The sequence below is a fragment of the Pelophylax lessonae genome (genome assembly GCF_965119305.1).
Source record: "Pelophylax lessonae genome assembly, chromosome: 1".
NCBI lineage: Eukaryota > Metazoa > Chordata > Amphibia > Anura > Ranidae > Pelophylax > Pelophylax lessonae.
The window spans coordinates 532280209-532301332 of record NC_138768.1 but is presented as its reverse complement, the minus strand read 5'-3'; the positions used below and the strand labels follow the sequence as shown (position 1 = coordinate 532301332).

The 21124-nt window shown below is 45.3% G+C and overlaps 1 protein-coding gene across 1 annotated transcript in view; it reads left to right on the top strand.

Annotated features, from left to right (window-relative positions):
* CENPC (centromere protein C) overlaps nucleotides 1-21124 on the top strand; it is a gene marked incomplete at its 5' end in the record, with an annotated part of 583906 nt that overhangs the window by 10584 nt on the left and 552198 nt on the right. Inside the window, one exon of the mRNA XM_082243417.1 lies at nucleotides 14242-14315. Coding sequence (XP_082099543.1) covers nucleotides 14242-14315 — 74 coding nt within the window. The remainder of the gene's footprint in view (nucleotides 1-14241; nucleotides 14316-21124) is intronic.

Here is a 21124-nt window from a genome sequence, read left to right as displayed (position 1 = left end):
ACCAATGGGTATTGACCTCTTATCCACAGGAGCAAGCTAGGCATAAGACTTGTTAAAAACAAAGCAATTTACAAAGACACACCTACAGGGGGCTGTCCCTCTGGTCCAATACCCCGTCTAGCCTCATTCCCAATTCAGTTTGTCTTCTGCCTAGTTAGGAGTAAGATAGGCTTTCCCTGTGCTGGGGCTACATGTCTCAGCCTTTCTTCTGTTTTATTACTTTTATTTTCTGCAAATGTGTTTTTCTTTGCACTACTAGCTTTTTATTTGTTTCTGCTCTTAGTCAGTTCTCCGGAAGACTACAGCGTTTGCGGAGCTGGGAATCGGACTGATCGTCCTGGTACTCCAGGACAGAGGATCTTATGGAATCCCAGCCCACCATCGAGCGTTTAGCGGGCTATGCGTGTGCTCTGGCCTATCAAATGACCTGCCCCTGTCCTCAGGGGCAAAATCCCACAGGTGGCTACCTCGCCGGGGGTCCTCAACACGCTGTTTTGACCGTGCAACACATCCTATTTCGGCTGACGGCCCCCCCCGCCATCTGGGGTGGGGGGTTCCCACGATATCGAGGCGCCCATGCTGTATGCAGCGGTAAGTAACTTCTGTGTGGGGCCTCTGTTTGGGGATGACAGTCTGCTGATGTCTGTGCTCTCCCCTCATGTCTGTGTCCGGGGCTCGCATTCCTCCCGGTCCCTGAGGGGGCTTCTAGGCGCAGGTATCGCCATGTGGGGGTTTGTGGGGGTCCCTATCCCTTTCTGCTTCATTAGTGTGTTTGGGGGTGCAGACATGGCGCTGCGGTGCAAAAAACCGCGGGTCCGCCATTTTGGGTATGGGCAGCTGCTCTGGCCTCACTGTGGTCACTTTCTGCAGCTCTCTATGTAGTGTTTTTGGCACCTTCGGGCGCCATCTTGTGTGTGGCAAGGTGTTCTTTGCATGTTCGGCGGCCATTTTCCTGGAGCCTCCCATTCAGATGCATTGGCAACCATTTTCCCTTAGTCCAGTTCCTGTTCAGCCTCTAGCGAGTGACATCACTTCTTTTCCTGTATGCAGAGATCGTTTCCAGCAGCCTGGTAACACTTCTGGGGGCTCTTTTTGCTGGTTTTGGGGAATATTCTGTTTTCAGTGCTTTTTCCATCTCAGGGGGGAACCTTAGTATAATCCTTATTTATCGCGTCTTAAAGGGCCAGCGCCATAGAATGTTTCTCATGGAGTCCCAGGACTGCATATTTCCCCCCAGCCTTGGTGAATGATTCAGGTACTCCTGAATCTTCATTTTCTCTTGCTGCTGCACTTGCGACTTTAGCGTCCAAGGTGGATTTATTGATGTCAGAGCGGGGTTCTAGAAAAAGACCTGGGTTTTTCACTATCCTCTGAATCTGAGTCTGATATGGTTGCCCTGGACAGTTTACCCCTTAGGGGTCTCGGTCCTTTCATTCTGATGTGGAGGTGGAGGAGGAGGAGGATGAGGATGATCCTTCCCCTTCCCCTGAAGCTGCTAAAGAACGCGCTGCTGTGTCTGCGCTTATTGCTTCTGTTAAGGAGACACTACATTTAGAGGATGAGCCCAACCCACCGGGTAAGCAGTCTTCCTTTGGGACTCGTAGAACCCAAACAGCGGCACGGGTGTTCCCTTGTCCCGCTGAGTTTCACGAAACGGTGAACGAACATTGCCGTAATTTAAAGCGCCCTTTTGTGCTACCAAAATGGTTTCAATTCCGTTATCCTTTTGCGTACGGATTCACGATCCATAAGGTGGATCACACGGTGTCCAGGTTAAACAAGGCCACTCTCCTGCCCTTGGAGGATTCTGCAGTGTTCAGGGACCCTATGGATAGGCGGGTGGAATATTTTACTCGCCATGCTTAGATGGTTCTTTGCTGAAGCCCATCTTCGCCTCTGGTATGGTCTCTCAGGCTGTGGCTGATTGGGCCCAGGTGCTCAAACGCACTCTTGAGGTGGATTCTGCCCCTCCGACTACTTTGGAGGTGGTGGAGCAGATGCGTCTGGCGGCTTTGTACCTGTGTGACGCGGCCTTGGTTGAGGCTCTTCTAATGGCATGGCTGTCTGGTGCTCAAGAGCTGGTCGGCTGACCAGACTTCCAGAGAGACGGTGTCTGACATCCCTTATGCGGGGAATTGTCTTTTTGGGGACTCCCTGGACGAGTTGGTGACGGGGGTCACTGGGGGCAAGAGCACTCTGCTGCCCCAGAACTCCAAGGGTAAGTTTTCCGCAGTAAGCGGGGCCCTTCTTTTAAACCAAATCAGGGGTCCTTTAGTGCCTTCAAGGCACAGGATAAGGGGAAACCCTTTAAGGGCCTGGGTGGTCAGAGGAAGCCCTGGGCGGGCAAACCAAATTCCACACACGCTGGCCCAGTGGGTCCTGCCGCCTCAACCTGCAGGGACGCCCTCACCCATTCCAGGGGTGGGGGAACATCTGCACGGTTTTCTCGAGCCTTGGCTGCTCCGGATTCCGGACAGATGGGTTCAGGAAATCATTCGATCAGGATACACGATCGCATTCCTTTCACGTCCAGAGGACTTCCCTCAACTCTTCATTTGACCCCAGATCGGTTAAAAGATCTTCTTCGGGCGGTTCTGGATCTGCTCGCCCGGGGGTGGTCGACCCGATGCCTCATCGGCACAGGTCTGGGGGGTTTTTACTCAAATCTGTTTGCGATGCCCAGAAAAGGAGGGCAAGGTACGTTCGCTTCTGGACTTGAAAGCTCTGAACCGCTTTGTGCGGGTTCCAAAGTTCCGCATAGAATCCCGTTGTTCGGTGGTGGCCTCTTTAAGCCCGGGGGATTTCCTGGCTTCCATCGGTCTCTAGGATGCGTTTTTTACACATCCCCATATTCGGGGATCATCAGAGGTACCTCCGGATTTCCACCAAGGGTGTTTACCAAAGTGCTGGCTCCTGTCCTGGCCCTGTTGCGGGTGCAGGGGATTGCGATCTTGGGATATCTGGACGATCTCCTGTTAAGATCGAGTGCCAGCCCGAGTCTATTACGCGATCTTTTAACTACCGTTCAGACGCTCCAGGGGTTCGGGTGGACCGTCAACGTTCAGAAGTCGACCTTGTCCCCTTCTGTTCGTCTTCCTTACCTGGGAATGGTCCTGGACTCTGCCCAAGCAAAAGTCTTTCTACCCGAGGACAAGCTTCGGACTCTGCTGGACGAGGTCAGGTCCCTCCGGGACAACGATTCCTCGTCACTCAGGGCCTACTTGCAGTCCCTGGGGTTGATGGTGTCAGCCTTCGAGGCAATACCGTTTGCACTGTTCCACACGCGATCTCTTCAAGCGGAGATCTTGGCCAGATGGGACAGGCATTCTCAATCCTTGGGAAGAAGGATATCTGTGATTCGCCAAGTCAGAAAGGATCTTTGGTGGCTCCAGTCTCTGGCTATGACGGAGGGGACTCCCTTCCGGCCGTTGTTGTGGACGGTAATCGCCACGGGTGCCAGCCCGTTGGGCTGGGGTGGCCTTCTGGGCATTCTGTCTGCCCAGGGCACTTGGTCGGAGGAGGTATCCTCCCTGCCGATAAACATGTTGGAACTGCGCGCGATCAGACTGTGCTTGCTCCATTGGTCGGATCATCTTCGGGGCCGCCCTGTGCGGGTCCAGACAGACAACGCCACTGCGGTGGCTTACATCAATCACCAATGGGGCACCAGGAGTGCCCGGGCGGCCCAGGAAGTGACCAAAATTCTGTCTTGGGCCAAAACGCACGTTCCGGCGATTTTCAGCAGTTCACATTCCAGTTGTGGAGAATTGGCAGGCCGATTATCTGAGCCGCCTGACCCTGTACTAGGGAGAATGGTCCCTACACCCGGAGGTGTTTTCAGATGCTGTGTGCGAGATGGGGAACCCCGGATGTAGATCTGTTCGCATCTCCGCTAAACAACAAGGTAGGATGGTTCGTGGCAAGAACGCGCGATCCTCTGGAAGTCGCCTCGGATGCGCTGGTGGTGCCTTGGAATCAGTATCTCCTGATTTATGCCTTCCCTCCGATTCAGTTGTTGTCCAGGTTCCTTCGCAGGTTGGTCTCGGAAACCGAAGTTGGTGATTCTGGTGGCCCCAGACTGACCGCGCCGGTCGTGGTACGCGGACATCATACAACTGGTCGTCAAGCCTCCGTGGCGACTCCCATTACGGGACGATCTGCTGTCTCAGGGGCCGATCTTCCATCCTGCTTTACGTTCGCTGACTTTAATGGCGTGGCTGTTGAAAGCCAGGTCTTGAGAGATCGGGGTCTCTCATCGGCGGTCATTCCTACCCTGCTCAAGGCTATGAAGGCCTCGTCCGGTAAGATCTATTACCGTACTTGGAGGGCTTATTTTGCCTGGTGTGAATCCAGGGGCATCCATCCTCGATCCTTTTCGGTGGTGAGGGTGTTAGCCTATAAAAACCTAAAAAAATCGGCGCCAATTCTTAATCTTCCAATAAATTTCAATAAAAAACTATATAAAATCAATATGAGAGGATAAATCTTGTGTGAAGAATATAGAAGAAAAAAATGTGTGTATCTTCTTATGTGATAATCTGCAAAAAAAAAACGCTAAAATTCCAATAATATTCAAATAGGTGCAGATGGATAGATAAGGTGCAGATGGATAAATCCGTGTAGTAAAAATTGTGAGGGATAAAAGAAGAAATTTATATATATCTTCTTATATTTGATATTAAAAAGACTAAAATTCCAATGATGTAAAAATAGGTGCAGATGGATAAATAAGGTGCAAATGGATAAAATCCGTGATGTGAATGGGTAAATAAGTAAATATATCCTTTTATATTTGATATTGAAAAGACTAAAATTCCAATGGTGTAAAGATAAGTGCAGATGGATAAATAAAGTGTAGATGGACAAAATCCGTGATGCGGATAGGTGTAGGAGTAAATATATCCTCTCAATACAATCGAATTGTGATTGTATAAATGTAAAGTGGAATAAATAAAGGACGTGCTAAAAACAGAGTCTAACTAATAAATCATAACTCAATCCATGAACGAAAAACTATAATAATTAATCAATTAAAAATTGGGAAATGTCCAAGAATAAATTCATAAATGTAGCAAATTGTCCCAATAAATGCAATCTGTGCAAATGAGATGTGTGCACTCCTAAGTGCAAAAAACAATCATGACATTGTCCAAGAAAAAATCCATAAATGTAAACAAATTGTCCCAATAAATTCAATAATTTCTGTGCAAATGAAATGTGCACTCCTATGTGCAAGAAACCAATCTTCATAAATGGTGTCCAACAATGTGATGAGAGTAAAAACCAAATAGAGATACAAAACTCGGTGATCTTAAAGTGTGCAGTGGCCGCTTACCTCAAACACACACACAATAAACACATGTGTGACATCCAATAATGAGGATAACTTTGCTCCCGGTCAGCTCCACAGATCGTTCCTCTCTACTGAGTGGATGGCTGGATTTTTCCTTCTACCAATTTCCATATAGTGACACAGATCCTCCGCTACGGATTCCCTGCACTTACAGAAACGAGAGTAGGTACAAGGTTGACACCACTAACAAGCGGTCTACAATAGAGAGAAACTCTCGTTTCTGTAAGTGCAATACTTTTATTTAATCAACACACTTTGAAGATATCACACCATGAGCGATCTCTCCTTCATATCCCTGTGAGGTGAATCGGCATCTGCGATATAGGAGTCCGTAGCGGAGGATCTGTGTCACTATATGGAAATTGGTAGAAGGAAAAATCCAGCCATCCACTCAGTAGAGAGGAACGATCTGTGGAGCTGACCGGGAGCAAAGTTATCCTCATTATTGGATGTCACACATGTGTTTATTGTGTGTGTTTGAGGTAAGCGGCCACTGCACACTTTAAGATCACCGAGTTTTGTATCTCTATTTGGTTTTTACTCTCATCACATTGTTGGACACCATTTATGAAGATTGGTTTCTTGCACATAGGAGTGCACATTTCATTTGCACAGAAATTATTGAATTTATTGGGACAATTTGTTTACATTTATGGATTTTTTTCTTGGACAATGTCATGATTGTTTTTTTGCACTTAGGAGTGCACAAATCTCATTTGCACAGATTGCATTTATTGGGTCAATTTGCTACATTTATGAATTTATTCTTGGACATTTCCCAATTTTTAATTGATTAATTATTATCGTTTTTCGTTCATGGATTGTTATGATTTATTAGTTACACTCTGTTTTTAGAACGTCCTTTATTTATTCCACTTTATATTTATACATTCACAATTCAATTGTATTGAGAGGATATATTTACTCATACACCCATCTGCATCGCGGATTTTGTCCATCTACACTTTATTTATCCATCTGCACTTATCTTTACACCATTGGAATTTTTAGTCTTTTCAATATCAAATATAAAAGGATATATTTACTTATTTACCCATTCACATCACGGATTTTATCCATCTGCACCTATTTTTACATCATTGGAATTTTAGTCTTTTTAATATCAAATATAAGAAGATATATATATATAAATTTCTTCTTTTATCCCTCACAATTTTTACTACACGGATTTATCCATCTGCACCTATTTGAATATTATTGGAATTTTAGCGTTTTTTTTGCAGATTATCGCATAAGAAGATACACACATTTTTTCTTCTATATTCTTCACACAAGATTTATCCTCTCATATTGATTTTATATAGTTTTTTATTGAAATTTATTGGAAGATTAAAGCGGAGTTCCGGGCACAAAATCGACCTAATCGATTTTGTGGCCATCCGCTTGCTCTTCTTCACCTGAAAAGGAATTGGATAGTTAGGATTATTATTTGTTTTTTTACTCCCCTTGTATTTGTAGAAAGAAATACTCACCTATTTTCCACTTCCTCCCTCTGTGGCCGCGGTCCGCGCCGTCACTTCCGGTTTGCAATGATTCCTGGGAGCTGAACGTCATCGCTTCCGGGAATCAATGCACCGGCCCTGCTCGTCACTTCCGGTGTGACGCCGCATTCCCTGCTAAACAGCTTCTGGGCATGCGGCGCCGCACCGGAAGTGACGAGAAGGGCCGGTGCAGGCGCATTCTGGGAGAAGAAGACACGGAAGAGGACGCAGAAGAGGATCGCGCTGGCTTCAGCTGCCCACAACAGAGATGGCAACGCTGGAGAAGAAATTTTATAAGTGAGTATTTCTTCTTGCAGTAAAAAGGAAAAACTGCGCTAAATATCAAGAAAATAGTCAAAGCAGCAACTTATATGTGACAAACATCCCAAAAATAATAGAAGTGAAAAAGCTGCGCTAAGTGAAAAAGACCATAAATGATTTTAAGTCCATAAAAGTTCCAAAAATTAAGTGAATAAATAATGTAAAGTCCAAATGATCAACCAGAACTCCACAATTGCAGAAGGTGTGTATAAATACTGCTTACCAGATGCAGCAGTATAATTCGCCTTAAACAAAGATTTGCCAAACCAGACGAAGACCATACGAAAGGATCTCTCACCAGGATATCCGACCCAAGACCATGGATTGATGGATGTTCAGGTAAAAAATTAAATGAAAAACATAGCGTGATACTGCATACTAGTGAATTCGCAAAAATACACCCTGTGTGTAATAAGGAATAAGTACTGCTATACACCACCACCCTCACAGGCTGCTTACCAAATGAAAAGGTAAGTATGACAGAGAACCAAATCACCACCAAATTCTGTCCATGCAATATCAGCAGTTATTATTATCCCTGCTTACCAGAAACAAGCAAGTTGAAAGCATATGAAAATAAGGATGTTCTCCAGGGATTGTGAAATTCTTTGTAGATTTCTTATCCTCCAACGATGTAGTTATCTCAGAGATCATCAAACCTGTGCAAAAGGATATATATATATATATATATACACATAGCGTAATATTGTCAGAGGAATCAACACACACCCAAAGTGAATGAATGAATGCAAAACGTGAATGGAGCCGCCACCGCCCTCACAATCTCTTTACCAGATTCGTGCGAGTGAACATCAGAAGCAAGGCCGCCACACACACCAACTCAGTGACACTGCTAGGACCACCACCATATGTCACAGCTTACCAGAGGCATACGATTGTATTTCAATAAGGATGAATGATTCCCATTAGAAGTATTCCTATCGCTCTCTCAATGGCAATCGGTCACAATCCAGTGATAATCCGCAGTATTTCAACTCAGATGGTCACATGAAAATAATGAAGAGCCCCATAGTGTAAAACCATTTAATATGAAAAGATTAAAAGAATTGCACTTACAGGAAAGTTAAGAAACAGCGCTGAATCGAAGCCGCCGGCCGGACAGCTTCAAACACCCGCCCAAGCGTCTCACAGAGGTGACGTCAGCACGCCGTGACCGTCGTATGTTTCGTCAAAACTGACATTCTCAAGGTACGGGCGGCGCACTGACACCACCTCTTAAATAACACAACAGAAGAGATGATCCTCCCAGCGTGACCTGAGGGCTGAATCGCCTAACGCCATCTTTGATATGGTCTAATATTGATAAAACGCCCCACATTCGGACTCGGCTGGACAAAACCGATTGAAAATCTAAAGAGTAATAAATAATGTAATTCTCAATTAAATATATGCAAATTTAAACGAATATAGACCATAGAGGTTAATGGCCAATAACATAAATATGTCTATGTCAGAAATGGCCAGTAATGACAAGTGCTCCCAGGTCACACGGAGATAATCTTTTACATTACAGATCATCATATTGGTAACTTTAACCATATCAAATGGTACATGTATACATAGATTAAAATGATTAACTATGCTAATTAAAAATATGGGTACATAATATGGACCATATAGAGATATGATAAACATTAAAATTAAATATAAAAATATTAACCGTATGAAATTCTCACATGTCCAACATCCTTGAGAGTTTGGACGTATATCACAGACCATGACAGAAACAAAAAATGAAAAATTATATAGTAGATGTTGTTTTAATAAAAAAGAAGGGGACTACATTCTATACTGAGTGTCTACGAATTATCAATGAACGCATTCACATCAATGTCAGCGTTCATTCCATTCAGACCTACATGCCATTCGGAATGAACGTTGACCCATATTATGTACCCATATTTTTAATTAGCATAGTTAATCATTTTAATCTATGTATACATGTACCATTTGATATGGTTAAAGTTACCAATATGATGATCTGTAATGTAAAAGATTATCTCCGTGTGACCTGGGAGCACTTGTCATTATTGGCCATTTCTGACATATATATATTTATATTATTGGCCATTAACCTCTATGGTCTATATTCTTTTAAATTTGCATATATTTAATTGAGAATTACATTATTTATTACTCTTTAGATTTTCAATCGGTTTTGTCCAGCCGAGTCCGAATTTGGGGCGTTTTATCAATATTAGACCATATCAAAGATGGCGTTAGGCGATTCAGCCCTCAGGTCACGCTGGGAGGATCTTCTCTTCTGTTGTGTTATTTAAGAGGTGGTGTCAGTGCGCCGCCCGTACCTTGAGAACGTCAGTTTTGACGAAACGTACGTCGGTCGCAGCGTGCTGACGTCACCTCTGTGAGACGCTTGGGCGGGTGTTTGAAGCTGTCCGGCAGGCGGCTTCGATTCAGCGCTGTTTCTTAACTTTCCTGTAAGTGCAATTTTTTTAATCTTTTCATATTAAATGGTTTTACACTATGGGGCTCTTCATTATTTTCATGTGACCATCTGAGTTGAAATACTGTGGATTATCACTGGATTGTGACCGATTGCCATTGAGAGAGCGATAGGAATACTTCTAATGGGAATCATTCATCCTTATTGAAATACAATCGTATGCCTCTGGTAAGCTGTGACCTATGGTGGTGGTCCTAGCGGTGTCACTGAGTTGGTGTGTGTGGCGGCCTTGCTTCTGATGTTCACTCACACGAATCTGGTAAAGAGATTGTGAGGGCGGTGGCGGCTCCATTCACGTTTTGCATTCATTCATTCACTTTGGGTGTGTGTTGATTCCTCTGACAATATTACGCTATGTATATATATATATATATATATCTATATATCCTTTTGCACATGTTTGATGATCTCTGAGATAACGACATCGTTGGAGGATAAGAAATCTACAAAGAATTTCACAATCCCTGGAGAACATCCTTATTTTCATATGCTTTTAACTTGCTTGTTTCTGGTAAGCAGGGATAATAATAACTGCTGATATTGCATGGACGGAATTTGGTGGTGATTTGGTTCTTTCTGTCATACTTACCTTTTCATTTGGTAAGCAGCCTGTGAGGGTGGTGGTGTATATCAGCACTTATTCCTTATTACACACAGGGTGTATTTTTGCGAATTCACTAGTATGCAGTATTACGGTATGTTTTTCATTTAATTTTTTACCTGAACATCCATCAATCCATGGTCTTGGGTCGGATATCCTGGTGAGAGATCCTTTCGTATGGTCTTCGTCTGATTTGGCGAATCTTTGTTTAAGGCGGATTATACTTCTGCATCTGGTAAGCAGTATTTATACACACCTTCTGCAATTGTGGAGTTCTGGTTGATCATTTGGACTTTACATTATTTATTCACTTAATTTTTGGAACTTTTATGGACTTTAAATCATTTATGGTCTTTTTCACTTAGCGCAGCTTTTTCACTTATATTTCTTCTTGCAGGTAAGTGCGAACCGGGACAGATCCGAGGCTAGCCATTGTGGAATGTACTAGCCCTGACTGTCCCGGGGGTATGTTCATTGAAAAAATGTTTTTGTGCCCGGATAAGATTGTTCACAGTGGGGACACTGATTAAGATTGGCTGCCTTTTTTTTAATCACTTTTTCTACATTGCGGATTTGCACACTTATTGCTCTATTATCTCAGAGGCAGTTCTTGAGGTTAGACCCTCTAGGTAGCGCACTGGTCCTCGGAATTTGTATCTTGAGGGTGTTAGCCTTCCTCCAATCTGGTGTGGACCAGCGTCTTGCGCTGACCACTGTTAAGGGCCAGTTATCTGCACTGGCCATCCTTTTTCAGCGCCCCTTGGCATCTAATTCGTTGATACGCACCTTTATTCAAGGTGTAAGTCATTTGGCTCCTCGGAGAGCGCCTTTTTTCTCCTTGGGACTTAAACTGGGTCCTGTCCGTTTTGCAACGTCCTCCCTTTGAAAACATCAGGGAAATTTCTCTGCCTCTGCTGACGAGAGAGGTTACCTTTCTGGTGGCTATCACATCTGCTCGCTGAGTGTCGGAGTTGGTGGCCTTGTCTTGCTGCTCCCCTTACCTGGTGGTTCATAGGGATAAGGTGGTCTTGCGACCTAACCAATCCTTCCTTTCTAAGGTGGTTTCTGATTTTCACCTTAACGAGGATATTGTCTTACCTTCGCTATGTGCGAACCCTAAGCATCCTAAAGAGTGTGCCTTGCATTCCTTGGATGTAGTCCAGGCGATCAGGGTCTACCTGTCGTCCACGGAATCCTTCAGAAAGTTGGATTCTCTTTTTGTCCCTCCTGAGGGACCTCGGAAGGGTAAGGCTGCGTATGTGGCAACCATTTCTGGATGGATCAGACAGACGATTGTACATGCCTATTCGATTAGGAACAGGTACCGCCCTTCCTTGTCAAGGCGCACTCTACCAGGGCGGTGAGTGCGTCCTGGGCTTTCCGGCATCAGGCTTCGGTGGCCCAGGTGTGCAAGGCTGCGACTTGGTCGACTGTGCACACCTTTTCCAAATTTTACAAACTTGATGGTCTGGCATCTGCAGATGCTTCCTTTGGCCGCAAGGTTCTGTGTGTGGCAGTGCCTTAAGGGGGCCCTAGTTTTGCAGGTTCCTGGCTGTTGGGGTTTTTTCCCCCTTGGTTATTTGCTTTCCTGGGTTGTTTGCCCCAGTTGAGCTTTTCTGTTACCCAAAGGGTTTACCTTTCTGTTCAGATAAGGTTCCTTTCTCTGACCTGGGTGCTGTGTTGCCTTTGTGACGGTTGCGCTTCCCACCCCTCATGTCTACACTGCTTTGGGACATCCTATTGGTGAAGACTGTATGAGTGGGTGGCTACTGTCAGAGGATGTAAGAGAAAACGGAATTTTTGTAAAATCTTACCGTAAAATTCCTTTCTCTGAGTCCTCTGACAGTCGCCGCCCCCACCCCTCTTTGGGGTTCATGGACTCTCTACTGCTTGCTACCAAACTGAATTGGGAATGAGGCTAGCCGGGGGTATTGGACCAGAGGGACAGCCCCCTGTAGGTGTCTTATGTAAATTGCTTTGTTTTTAACAAGTCTTATGCCTAGCTTGCTCCTGTGGATAAGAGGTCAATACCCATTGGTGAAGACTGTATGAGTGGGCGGCGACTGTCAGAGGACGTAAGAGAAAGGAATTTTACGGTAAGATATTTTACAAAAATCCATTTTTTTTCTGGTTGAGCTTCATGTTACCTAATTGGTTAAGTTTAGCCTTTGGAGTTTGTTTACTATCTGGTTGCGTTCTCCCCACCCCTCATGCCTACACTTCTTTGGGACGTCCCAATGGTCTAAGAAGTATGAGAGCTGCATCTGTCAATGGACGATAGAGAAAACTGGATTTTTGTAAGAACTTAAAAGCCTTTTCTCTTTAGTCCATTGACAGACGCAGCACCTGCCCCTCTGATATGGGGATGGTTTTGTGTCTTCTTTCACTGCTTTCAACAAAAATGTTTTGCTGGAGCAGGGTGTGTGGGGTTATGCCTATAGGGACAGCCCCGTGGGCGTGGTGAATTGCTTCTTTTCCTGCCTAGTACTAGTCCTGCAGGGGACAGCATAACCCAATGGTCTAAGAAGTATGAGAGTTGCGTCTGTTATTGGACTCGAGAAAAGGATTTTACGGTAAGAGTTTTTATCAGTGTGCAGTTTATGGGTATTTATGCCATTTTTCTATGTTTTGGGAAACAATTTATTAAAGTGGAGTTCCACCCTAAATTTATACTTACCTCCATCTTCTCGCTCCGGGTCACCTGAAAAACAAATGGATAGTCGCATTTTTTTTTTTTTACTTACCTCGTATAGAAGAAAATATACTTACTTTACTTCCTTCTTCCTCCCCTCGGCGGCCACGGCCCGTCGTCACTTCCTGGCTTTGCAATGATTCCTGGGAGCTGAAAGTCATCGCTCCCAGGAATCATTGCGCCTGCACCGGCCCCGACGTCAGTTCCGGGGCGCGCACGTCATTCCCTTCTAAACAGCTTCTGGGCATGCCCAGAAGCTGTGGAGGGATGACACGCGCGCACCATGAGTGACGGCGGGGCCGGTGCAGTGCATCGTGGGACCGAAGAAGACGGAAGAGGACGCAGAAGAGGATCGCGCTGGCTTCAAGCTGCCCACACCTGAGATGGCAGCGCTGGACAATACGTTTTCAAGGTAAGTATTTGTCCTAAAAGGTAAGTGCAACCGGGACAGATCAGAGGCTAGCCATTGCGGAATGTACTAGCCCTGACTGTCCCGGGGGTATTTTTATTAAAGTATTGCCAGGGTGGAACTCCGCTTTAAGTTAATTATTTTTTAAGCACTTTATTTTTCCCAGTTGTTTACTTTTTTATGATTACAATTTTAATAAACCTGTTCAGTTTATACCAGATTTGTGTAGAAATTGTTGATTTTTCGAATCTTTACATGTACAGAATATCAGCACCTGTTATCGGCTATCGATCTTAATGGCGGGCGATTATCGGTATCTTCTCTAAAAAAAATTGGTCTATCCCTATTTACTGTAGGTCGGACTGGGCGGGATTGAACGCTAATTAGGATGTTTTCAATTCCACCCACCATCAGAGGTGTGAGAAAATGACATAATTTACAGAGTCTGAAAGACTACAGAGGGGAGCGTTACAGACTCAGACCTGAGCTGCTACAGGAAGTGGTTGTGGAAGGGACAGTGTCAGAAGGAGGTACAGAGGGCCATATGACACAAACCCACAACTAAACCCAGAAAGGTCAGGGGATCTGTAGACAACAGAGCAACATGGTACAGAGGTATGATCTATGCTAGGAATGATTATTCCATTTAGTTCTAGTGAAAAGAAAGGGGGAATTCAACTTTAAATGATAAATTAAAGTTGACATTTGCTGTATACTTGGGGGGGTCCTATCCATCCCATCCCAGCAGCAGGGCAGAGACACTTGACCCGAACTAGTTATGCATCTAGCCCAAGCTATTGCACAGATTCCACTGGAGTAGATAAAGGTGAATGTGGGATGTAATAATGCTTATAACTGACATTGATATTTTCATACAGATATCAAGATTTACCTGAGCTTCGGCCTGACAGTAACGTTTTGTCTGCAATAAAGGATTATTTTCAGGATACGAGTAAGTTGCATAACCAGTTTCAGTCCATGTAAAAGTATAAAAATTGTGTAATGTTAATATATATATAGAAAATATCAGGGCCATATAAACGAAAGTTTGAAAGTACATGTACAGTATGTCACAAAAGTGAGTATACCCCTCACATTTTTGTAAATATTTTATTCTATCTTTTCATGTGACAACACTGAAGAAATTACACTTTAATACAATGTAAAGTAGTGAGTGTACAGCTTGTATGAGTGTACAGCTTGTATAACAGTGTAAATTTCTGTCCCCTCAAAATAACTCAACACACAGCCATTAATGTCTAAACCGCTGGCAACAAAAGTGAGTACACCCCTGAGTGAAAATATGCAAATTAGGCCCAAAGTGTGAATGTTTTGTGTAGCAACCATTATTACTCTTTGGTTCATTGACGGGTACCACTCCTGTCATTCTTGACCATTGGGTTACACTGCCCCTTCAGGAGTAGGACACTAGGCAGAAAAAAGTGTGCGCGGCTGGCCATTTTTTTATAGCCCGTGTATTCCTATGTACGGCGGCTGTGTTTGTGTAGTCCAGTGGCCATGACGGCGGTGATTTTGGCAGTGGGAGCCCCTCCTTATCCCCTGGTGTTGACTCCTGGATGATTTAGCTTCCTTAAGGTACCTGGTGGTTGCAGGTGCCTGTGTCGGTGGGTGGCGAGTCTGGTGGGGTCCTCCCCCTCTTTGCTGGGGATCGCTCTGTGACTTGTGCTTGGCGACCTGGTGGTGTGGCCCACGCGGTGGGGGTTGTCCCTTAGCAGTGTGTTACACTTTTTTGTGAGGTCCCCCTAGTGACTCATGGAGTCCTTGGAGCGCATTAGCACACCTGATCCCCTCTCTGAGGCTGCATGGACCTCCGGGTCCCAACCAACCAACCATCCATGCACTGATGGATGTCCCTTGTGTCCCGGGTGGAGGCGGCTTGCGGGCAACTGGCTAGCAGAAAGTGCCCTCCGTCTTCCCCTGCCTCATCTGTCTCATCAGATCCTGAATCTGATTCAGCTGCCGCGAATGTGGGTCACCTTTCTGGGTTTGTGACCACACATCTGGAATCCTCTGATAGTGAGGATGATTTGTCCACATATTCAACCCTGCATGTAAAGGCGCTGGTGGATGCACTGATTCTGTGCGTGAGACCCTGAAGATGGGAGGGCGCAGCTGAAGCTGTGACGGAGGCGCAGGTACCCTTTTGGCACTCACAAGCCAACCAGAGCGGCAAAGGTGTTTCCATTCCCTGCTTATTTTGACAGAATTGTCGCTAAAGAGTGAGGATGACCAAAGCGTCCCCGTTGGGGTTCCTAAGCGCTCTACTAGGCGTTACCACTAAGAGGTGTCCCTTATTAAGAAGTGGAGTGTTCCACCGGTGGTGTACCTTTCGGTTTCCAGATTTAACAAGGCAACCATGATTCTGTTTGAAGAGCCCCCAGCCTTTAGGGACCCTGGGTGACCGGAAGGCGGAGGCTGTGGCCCGCCCTATGTACACCTTAGCGGGTTTGGCAGTAAAGCTGGTATTTACCATTTCCCTGGTGACCCAAATTCTGACTGAGTGGGCTAAGCTCCTATGCCGTGACCTGGAGGGGAACAGCTTCCCCCTGCCTTTGCCGAGCTGGAGCACCAGCTGGTCCAAGGGCTGGAGTTTATCTGTGCTGCCTCTTTGGATGCGGCTCCTCTGATGACTTGCCTCTCTGTTTTGGCGGTGGTCCCTCAGGGCGTGTCTTTTGGCTCAATTGCTGGTCTGTGGACCAGACTTCTAAAAAGGCCTTGACTGATCTTCCCTTTCGAGGAGATCGCCTGTTTGGAGCTACCCTGGTTAACATCATTAAAGATCTCACATAGGGGAAGAGTACCTTTCTTCTGAAGGCTACTGAGGGCAAGAAACTTCGTCTGAGACTTGGACCTTGCTTCCCGGCTCATACGTTTTTTTACGTCCCTCAGGATCGACTGACGAGGGCTCAAAGTCGTTCAGGGCCTCCCCTGGTGGATCCAAACAAACCTGGTCTGGCAAGCCGAGAGGGGCTTTTAAACTAGGAGACGGGGGGGGAGGGCTCAGAAGTAGAGTCAGTCAGGAGGGAGCAAAGGACAGAAGGTAGTATTAGAGTCAGCAGCGACAGTAGGGCCATAACGTCAATTGGTAGGTCTGTGCGGGAAAACCTCAGACCAAACAGGAATAAACCTAACCACCAATTACGTTTAACTTCCGTAAAACTAAGAGGGGTATATGCTAATGCCAGGAGCCTAGCTAATAAAATAGATGAGTGGGAAATGTTAGTACATGAGGAGGACATAGACCTTGTGGGAATAATGGAGACTTGGTTCGACCCCTCACATGACTGGCTGGCCAATATCCAAGGGTATTCGGTGTACCGGAAGGACAGGGTAGGAAAAAGAGGGGGAGGGGTATGTCTCTACGTCAAGAACAATGTAAGGGTGATAGAGAGGAGTGACATTACGGAAGGGATGAGCATGGATTTAGAATCCGTGTGGGTAGAGCTCCATAGGGAAGGAGAAAATGGAAAAGCAATTGTGGGGGTTTGCTATAGGCCACCTAAACAAGGGGAGGAGGTAGAGCTGGAATTTTTAGCACTATTGGGTAAAGTGGCAAAACTGAGTCATCATATTGGGGGACTTCAATTATCCCGACATTGACTGGGAAGAGGGGACTGCACACTCACAGAAGGCCCGTCTATTCACGGAAACCTTACAGGATAATTACATGTCACAGTTGGTGGACTCTCCGACTAGGGAAAACGCAGTCCTGGATCTATTGATCACTAATGACCCAGACCTAATCTTGGAGGTAGGAGTCCAGGACTACCTGGGCTCTAGCGATCACAGGATGATCACATTTAGTGTAAATAACAATATAACAAGGCAAGTGGGGAACATAAGAACCCTAAACTTCAGAAGGGCAAACTTTCCAAAATTGTACTCATTGATGGAAAGGGTAAACTGGGACCAAACCCTGGGATCACTGACCACAGAGGAAAAATGGGAATGCTTTAGGAACATATTAAGCAAATGCATCTTGCAGTGCATTCCTATGGGAAATAAATTTAGAAGAGACAAAGCCAAACCTGGCTGGCTAAACCGTAGCGTTAAAAAACTTATTAGGGGAAAAAAACTGGCCTTCAGGAAATATAAATCAGAGGGCACAGTAGCGGCTTTCGACCAATACAAGGAGGCAAATAAGAAAAGTAAACATGAAATCAAGATGGCTAAAATAAACTTTGAGAGACACATAGCGGAGGATAGTAAAAAAAAGCCAAAGAAATTCTTTAAATATATCAACAGCAAAAAAAACCAGGGCAGAGCATATTGCACACATAATAAACGATGATGGGAGGATGGTTACAGAGGACACTGAAAAAGCAACCGTGCTGAATGCTTTTTTCTCGCCAGTCTTTACACAGGAAACGGAGGGGTACACTTACCATGACTGTATGGTTAGTAGTAATACACAGGACTTGCCACTATGGCTAACAGAGGGTGAAATCAGGGAAAGGCGGGTGAAATCAGGGAAAGGCTGGATAAACTTAACACAAACAAATCACCAGGCCCGGATGACGTACATCCGAGAGTACTCAAGGAACTCAGTAAGGTTATATCTAGACCACTGTTTCTGATCTTTGCTGACAGTATTAGGACAGGAGATGTACCAGGGGATTGGAGGAAAGCTAACGTGATTCCGATATTCAAAAAGGGTCAGAGGCATATACCGGTAAATTATAGGCCTGTCAGTTTGACATCAATAGTATGTAAACTTCTGGAGGGGATGATAAAGGACTATATCGTAGAGTTTGCTAAAGACAACAACATCATCAGCAGTAACCAGCATGGGTTTACAAATGGGCGTTCTTGTCAAACCAATCTCTTGACATTCTACGAGGAGGTGAGCTGTGAGCTAGATAGGGGCAGACCAGTGGATGTGGTGTACTTAGATTTCGCTAAGGCATTTGATACAGTTCCCCATAAGCACTTAATTTATAAAATAAGGTCTGCAGGTATCGACAGCAAGGTTTGCTCTTGGATACGGAACTGGCTAAAAGGGCGTGTCCAAAGGGTGGTAATAAACAGCGCTTACTCAGACTGGTCTGAGGTAGTAAGCGGGGTCCCCCAAGGCTCAGTCCTGGGACCAACCTTGTTCAATTTATTCATAGCATTGAGGACGGGATCAGTAGTTCGATATCAGTTTTTGCAGATGACACAAAATTGGCCAGGGCAATAACTGCACAGCATGAAGCGGATATCCTACAGAATGACCTGGACAAAATAACGGAGTGGGCAACGACTTGGCAAATGAGGTTTAATGTGGAAAAGTGTAAGGTTTTGCACTTGGGGACTAGAAACCTAAAAGCACAATACACATTAGGAGGGGAACCCTTGGGGGAATCAAAAATGGAGAAAGATCTGTGAGTCTTGGTTGATGATAGGCTAGGCAATAGCATGCAATGTCAAGCGGCAGCTGCCAAAGCCAGCAGAATATTAGCATGCATAAAGAAAGGGATGTCTTCCAGAGATAAGACTATAATCCTTCCACTTTATAAAACTCTGGTCCGACCGCATCTGGAGTATTCTAGGCAACTAAACTAATTAGGGGATTGGAGGACCTTGATTATGAAGAGCGTCTGCAATCGCTTGATTTATTCTCCCTGGAGAAGAGACGCCTGAGGGGGGACATGATAGCAATTTTTAAATATCGCAATGGGGATCTCAACTTAGAAAAAAAGCCGTTCAATCGAAGGGATTGCATGAGGACTCGAGGGCATACAATGCGATTAGAGGAGAAGCGTTTTAACCTCAGGCAACGTGGGGGGTTCTTTACTGTTAGGGCTACAAGATTGTGGAATTCTCTACCACAAGAGGTGGTTTCTGCGGGTAGTATGGTGGCTTTCAAAAGACTCTTAGACGTACATCTCAAGGATCAGAACATTCAGGGCTATGTGAGATGATTACAGCCACACACACCTACACAGGTTGAACTGGATGGACTGTTGTCTTTATTCAACCTCACCTACTATGTAACTATATGAGAGCAGGCTTCTCCAGACCCGCGGACAAGGCTCCTTTTGCATGAAGGTGCGCCTTCGCTGGTTTCCGGTAGCCATGGACTGGTGTGACTGGTTTCCGACGTTCTTTGGAAGCTTCCTCTCAGGGAGGATCTGCTGTCCCAAGGACCGATCTTCAATCCTGCTTTACAGTCACTGGCTTTGACGGCTTGGCTGTTGAATGCTAGGTGCTGATGGATAGAGTTTTTTGTCTGAGTCGGCGATTCCTAAGTTGTTAATAGCTAGGAAATTTGCTTCGAGGAAGCTCTACCATCGTACGTGGAAGACGTACATTGCGTGGTGTGAGTCGCTTGAGGTTCATCCTCGTACCTTCTCTGTGGCTCGGATCTTAACCTTCCTTCAACAGGGGGTTGAACAGATATTGGCCTTGAGTACCATCAAGGGCCAGGTATTCGGCCTTGGCAAACTTTTTCCAATGACCTTTGGCCATACACTCCCTAGTGCGTACTTTTCAGGGTGTCCGACATTTGGTTGCCACCTTGGGATTTTAATTTTGTGCTTTCAGCTCTATGGAAAAAATTGGAAGATTCCTCTCCTTATGCTGTTCCAGGAGGTGGCCTTTGGCTATCACCTTTGTGTGCAAGGTGTCGGAACTGGCAGCGTTATCCTGTCGTTCACCTTATCTGGTGATTTGCAAGGATAAAGTGGTGCTTCGTCCTTGTCCGTCATTCCTTCCTAAGGTGGTCTCTGACTGTGAATGAAGACATTGTGTTGCCTTCCTTGTGTCCCAGGCCTAAACACCCGAAGCAAATTGTCATTTTTGCCTTGGATGTGGTGGGGGCAATTGGGGTGTACCTGGCAGCTACGGAGTCTTTCAGGAAGGCAGACTCTTTGTGCTCAAGGATGGGCCTTGTAAAGGTTTCCACTTCCTCTGCGACCATTTCCAGGTGGATCAGACAGACGGTGGTTCAGGCCTATTCAATCAGGGGTCAGTTTCCTCTTTTCCCTGTCAAGGCACACTCTACTAGGGCATTTAGTGCCTCTTGGGCCTTCCGTCATAAAGCGTCAGTGACGCAGGCTTGCAAGTCGGCCACCTGGTCATTGGTGCACACTTTTACAAAGTTTTATAAAGTGGATTTTTTGGCATCTGTAAATGCTTCCTTTGACCGTAAGATTTTGCAGGCTGGTGCTCCTCTTTAAGGGTGTTTAGTTTTTTTTCAGGTGGGCTCCAGTTGTTTTGGTTAAACGAAAGAGAAAATGGGAATTTTGACTTACCGTAAAATCCATTCCTCTGATGTTCCTTGACAGACACAGCACCCACCCCTCTGTGGTGTTATGACTCTCCTGACACTGTTTGTAACATAACTGAGTGACTATAGCAGGGAAAGCGATTATACCCCTTGGACTGCATATGGGTGTAGCCAGATGTTTTTTCTGCCTAGTGTACTAATTCTGTAGGGGACAGTATATCCCAAGGTCAAGAATGACAGGAGCTGTGTCCGTCATGAACATCAGAGAAATGGATTATATAGTAAGTAAACAATTCTGGTTCCTTATCGTACATCATGTGACACAGAGTCGGTAATAATGACTATCTGGGTTATACGCTACCTTTAGGTGATTGGACACTGGCAAGCAGTAGATAAGAAGTTCCTCCCATATAACCCCTCCCATACAGGAAGAACCTCAGTTTTCTCTATCGTTCATTGACAGAGTTATACTGCCCCCTACAGGAGTAGGACACTAGGCAGAAGCAAGGTCCGGCTACGCCTATGGGCAG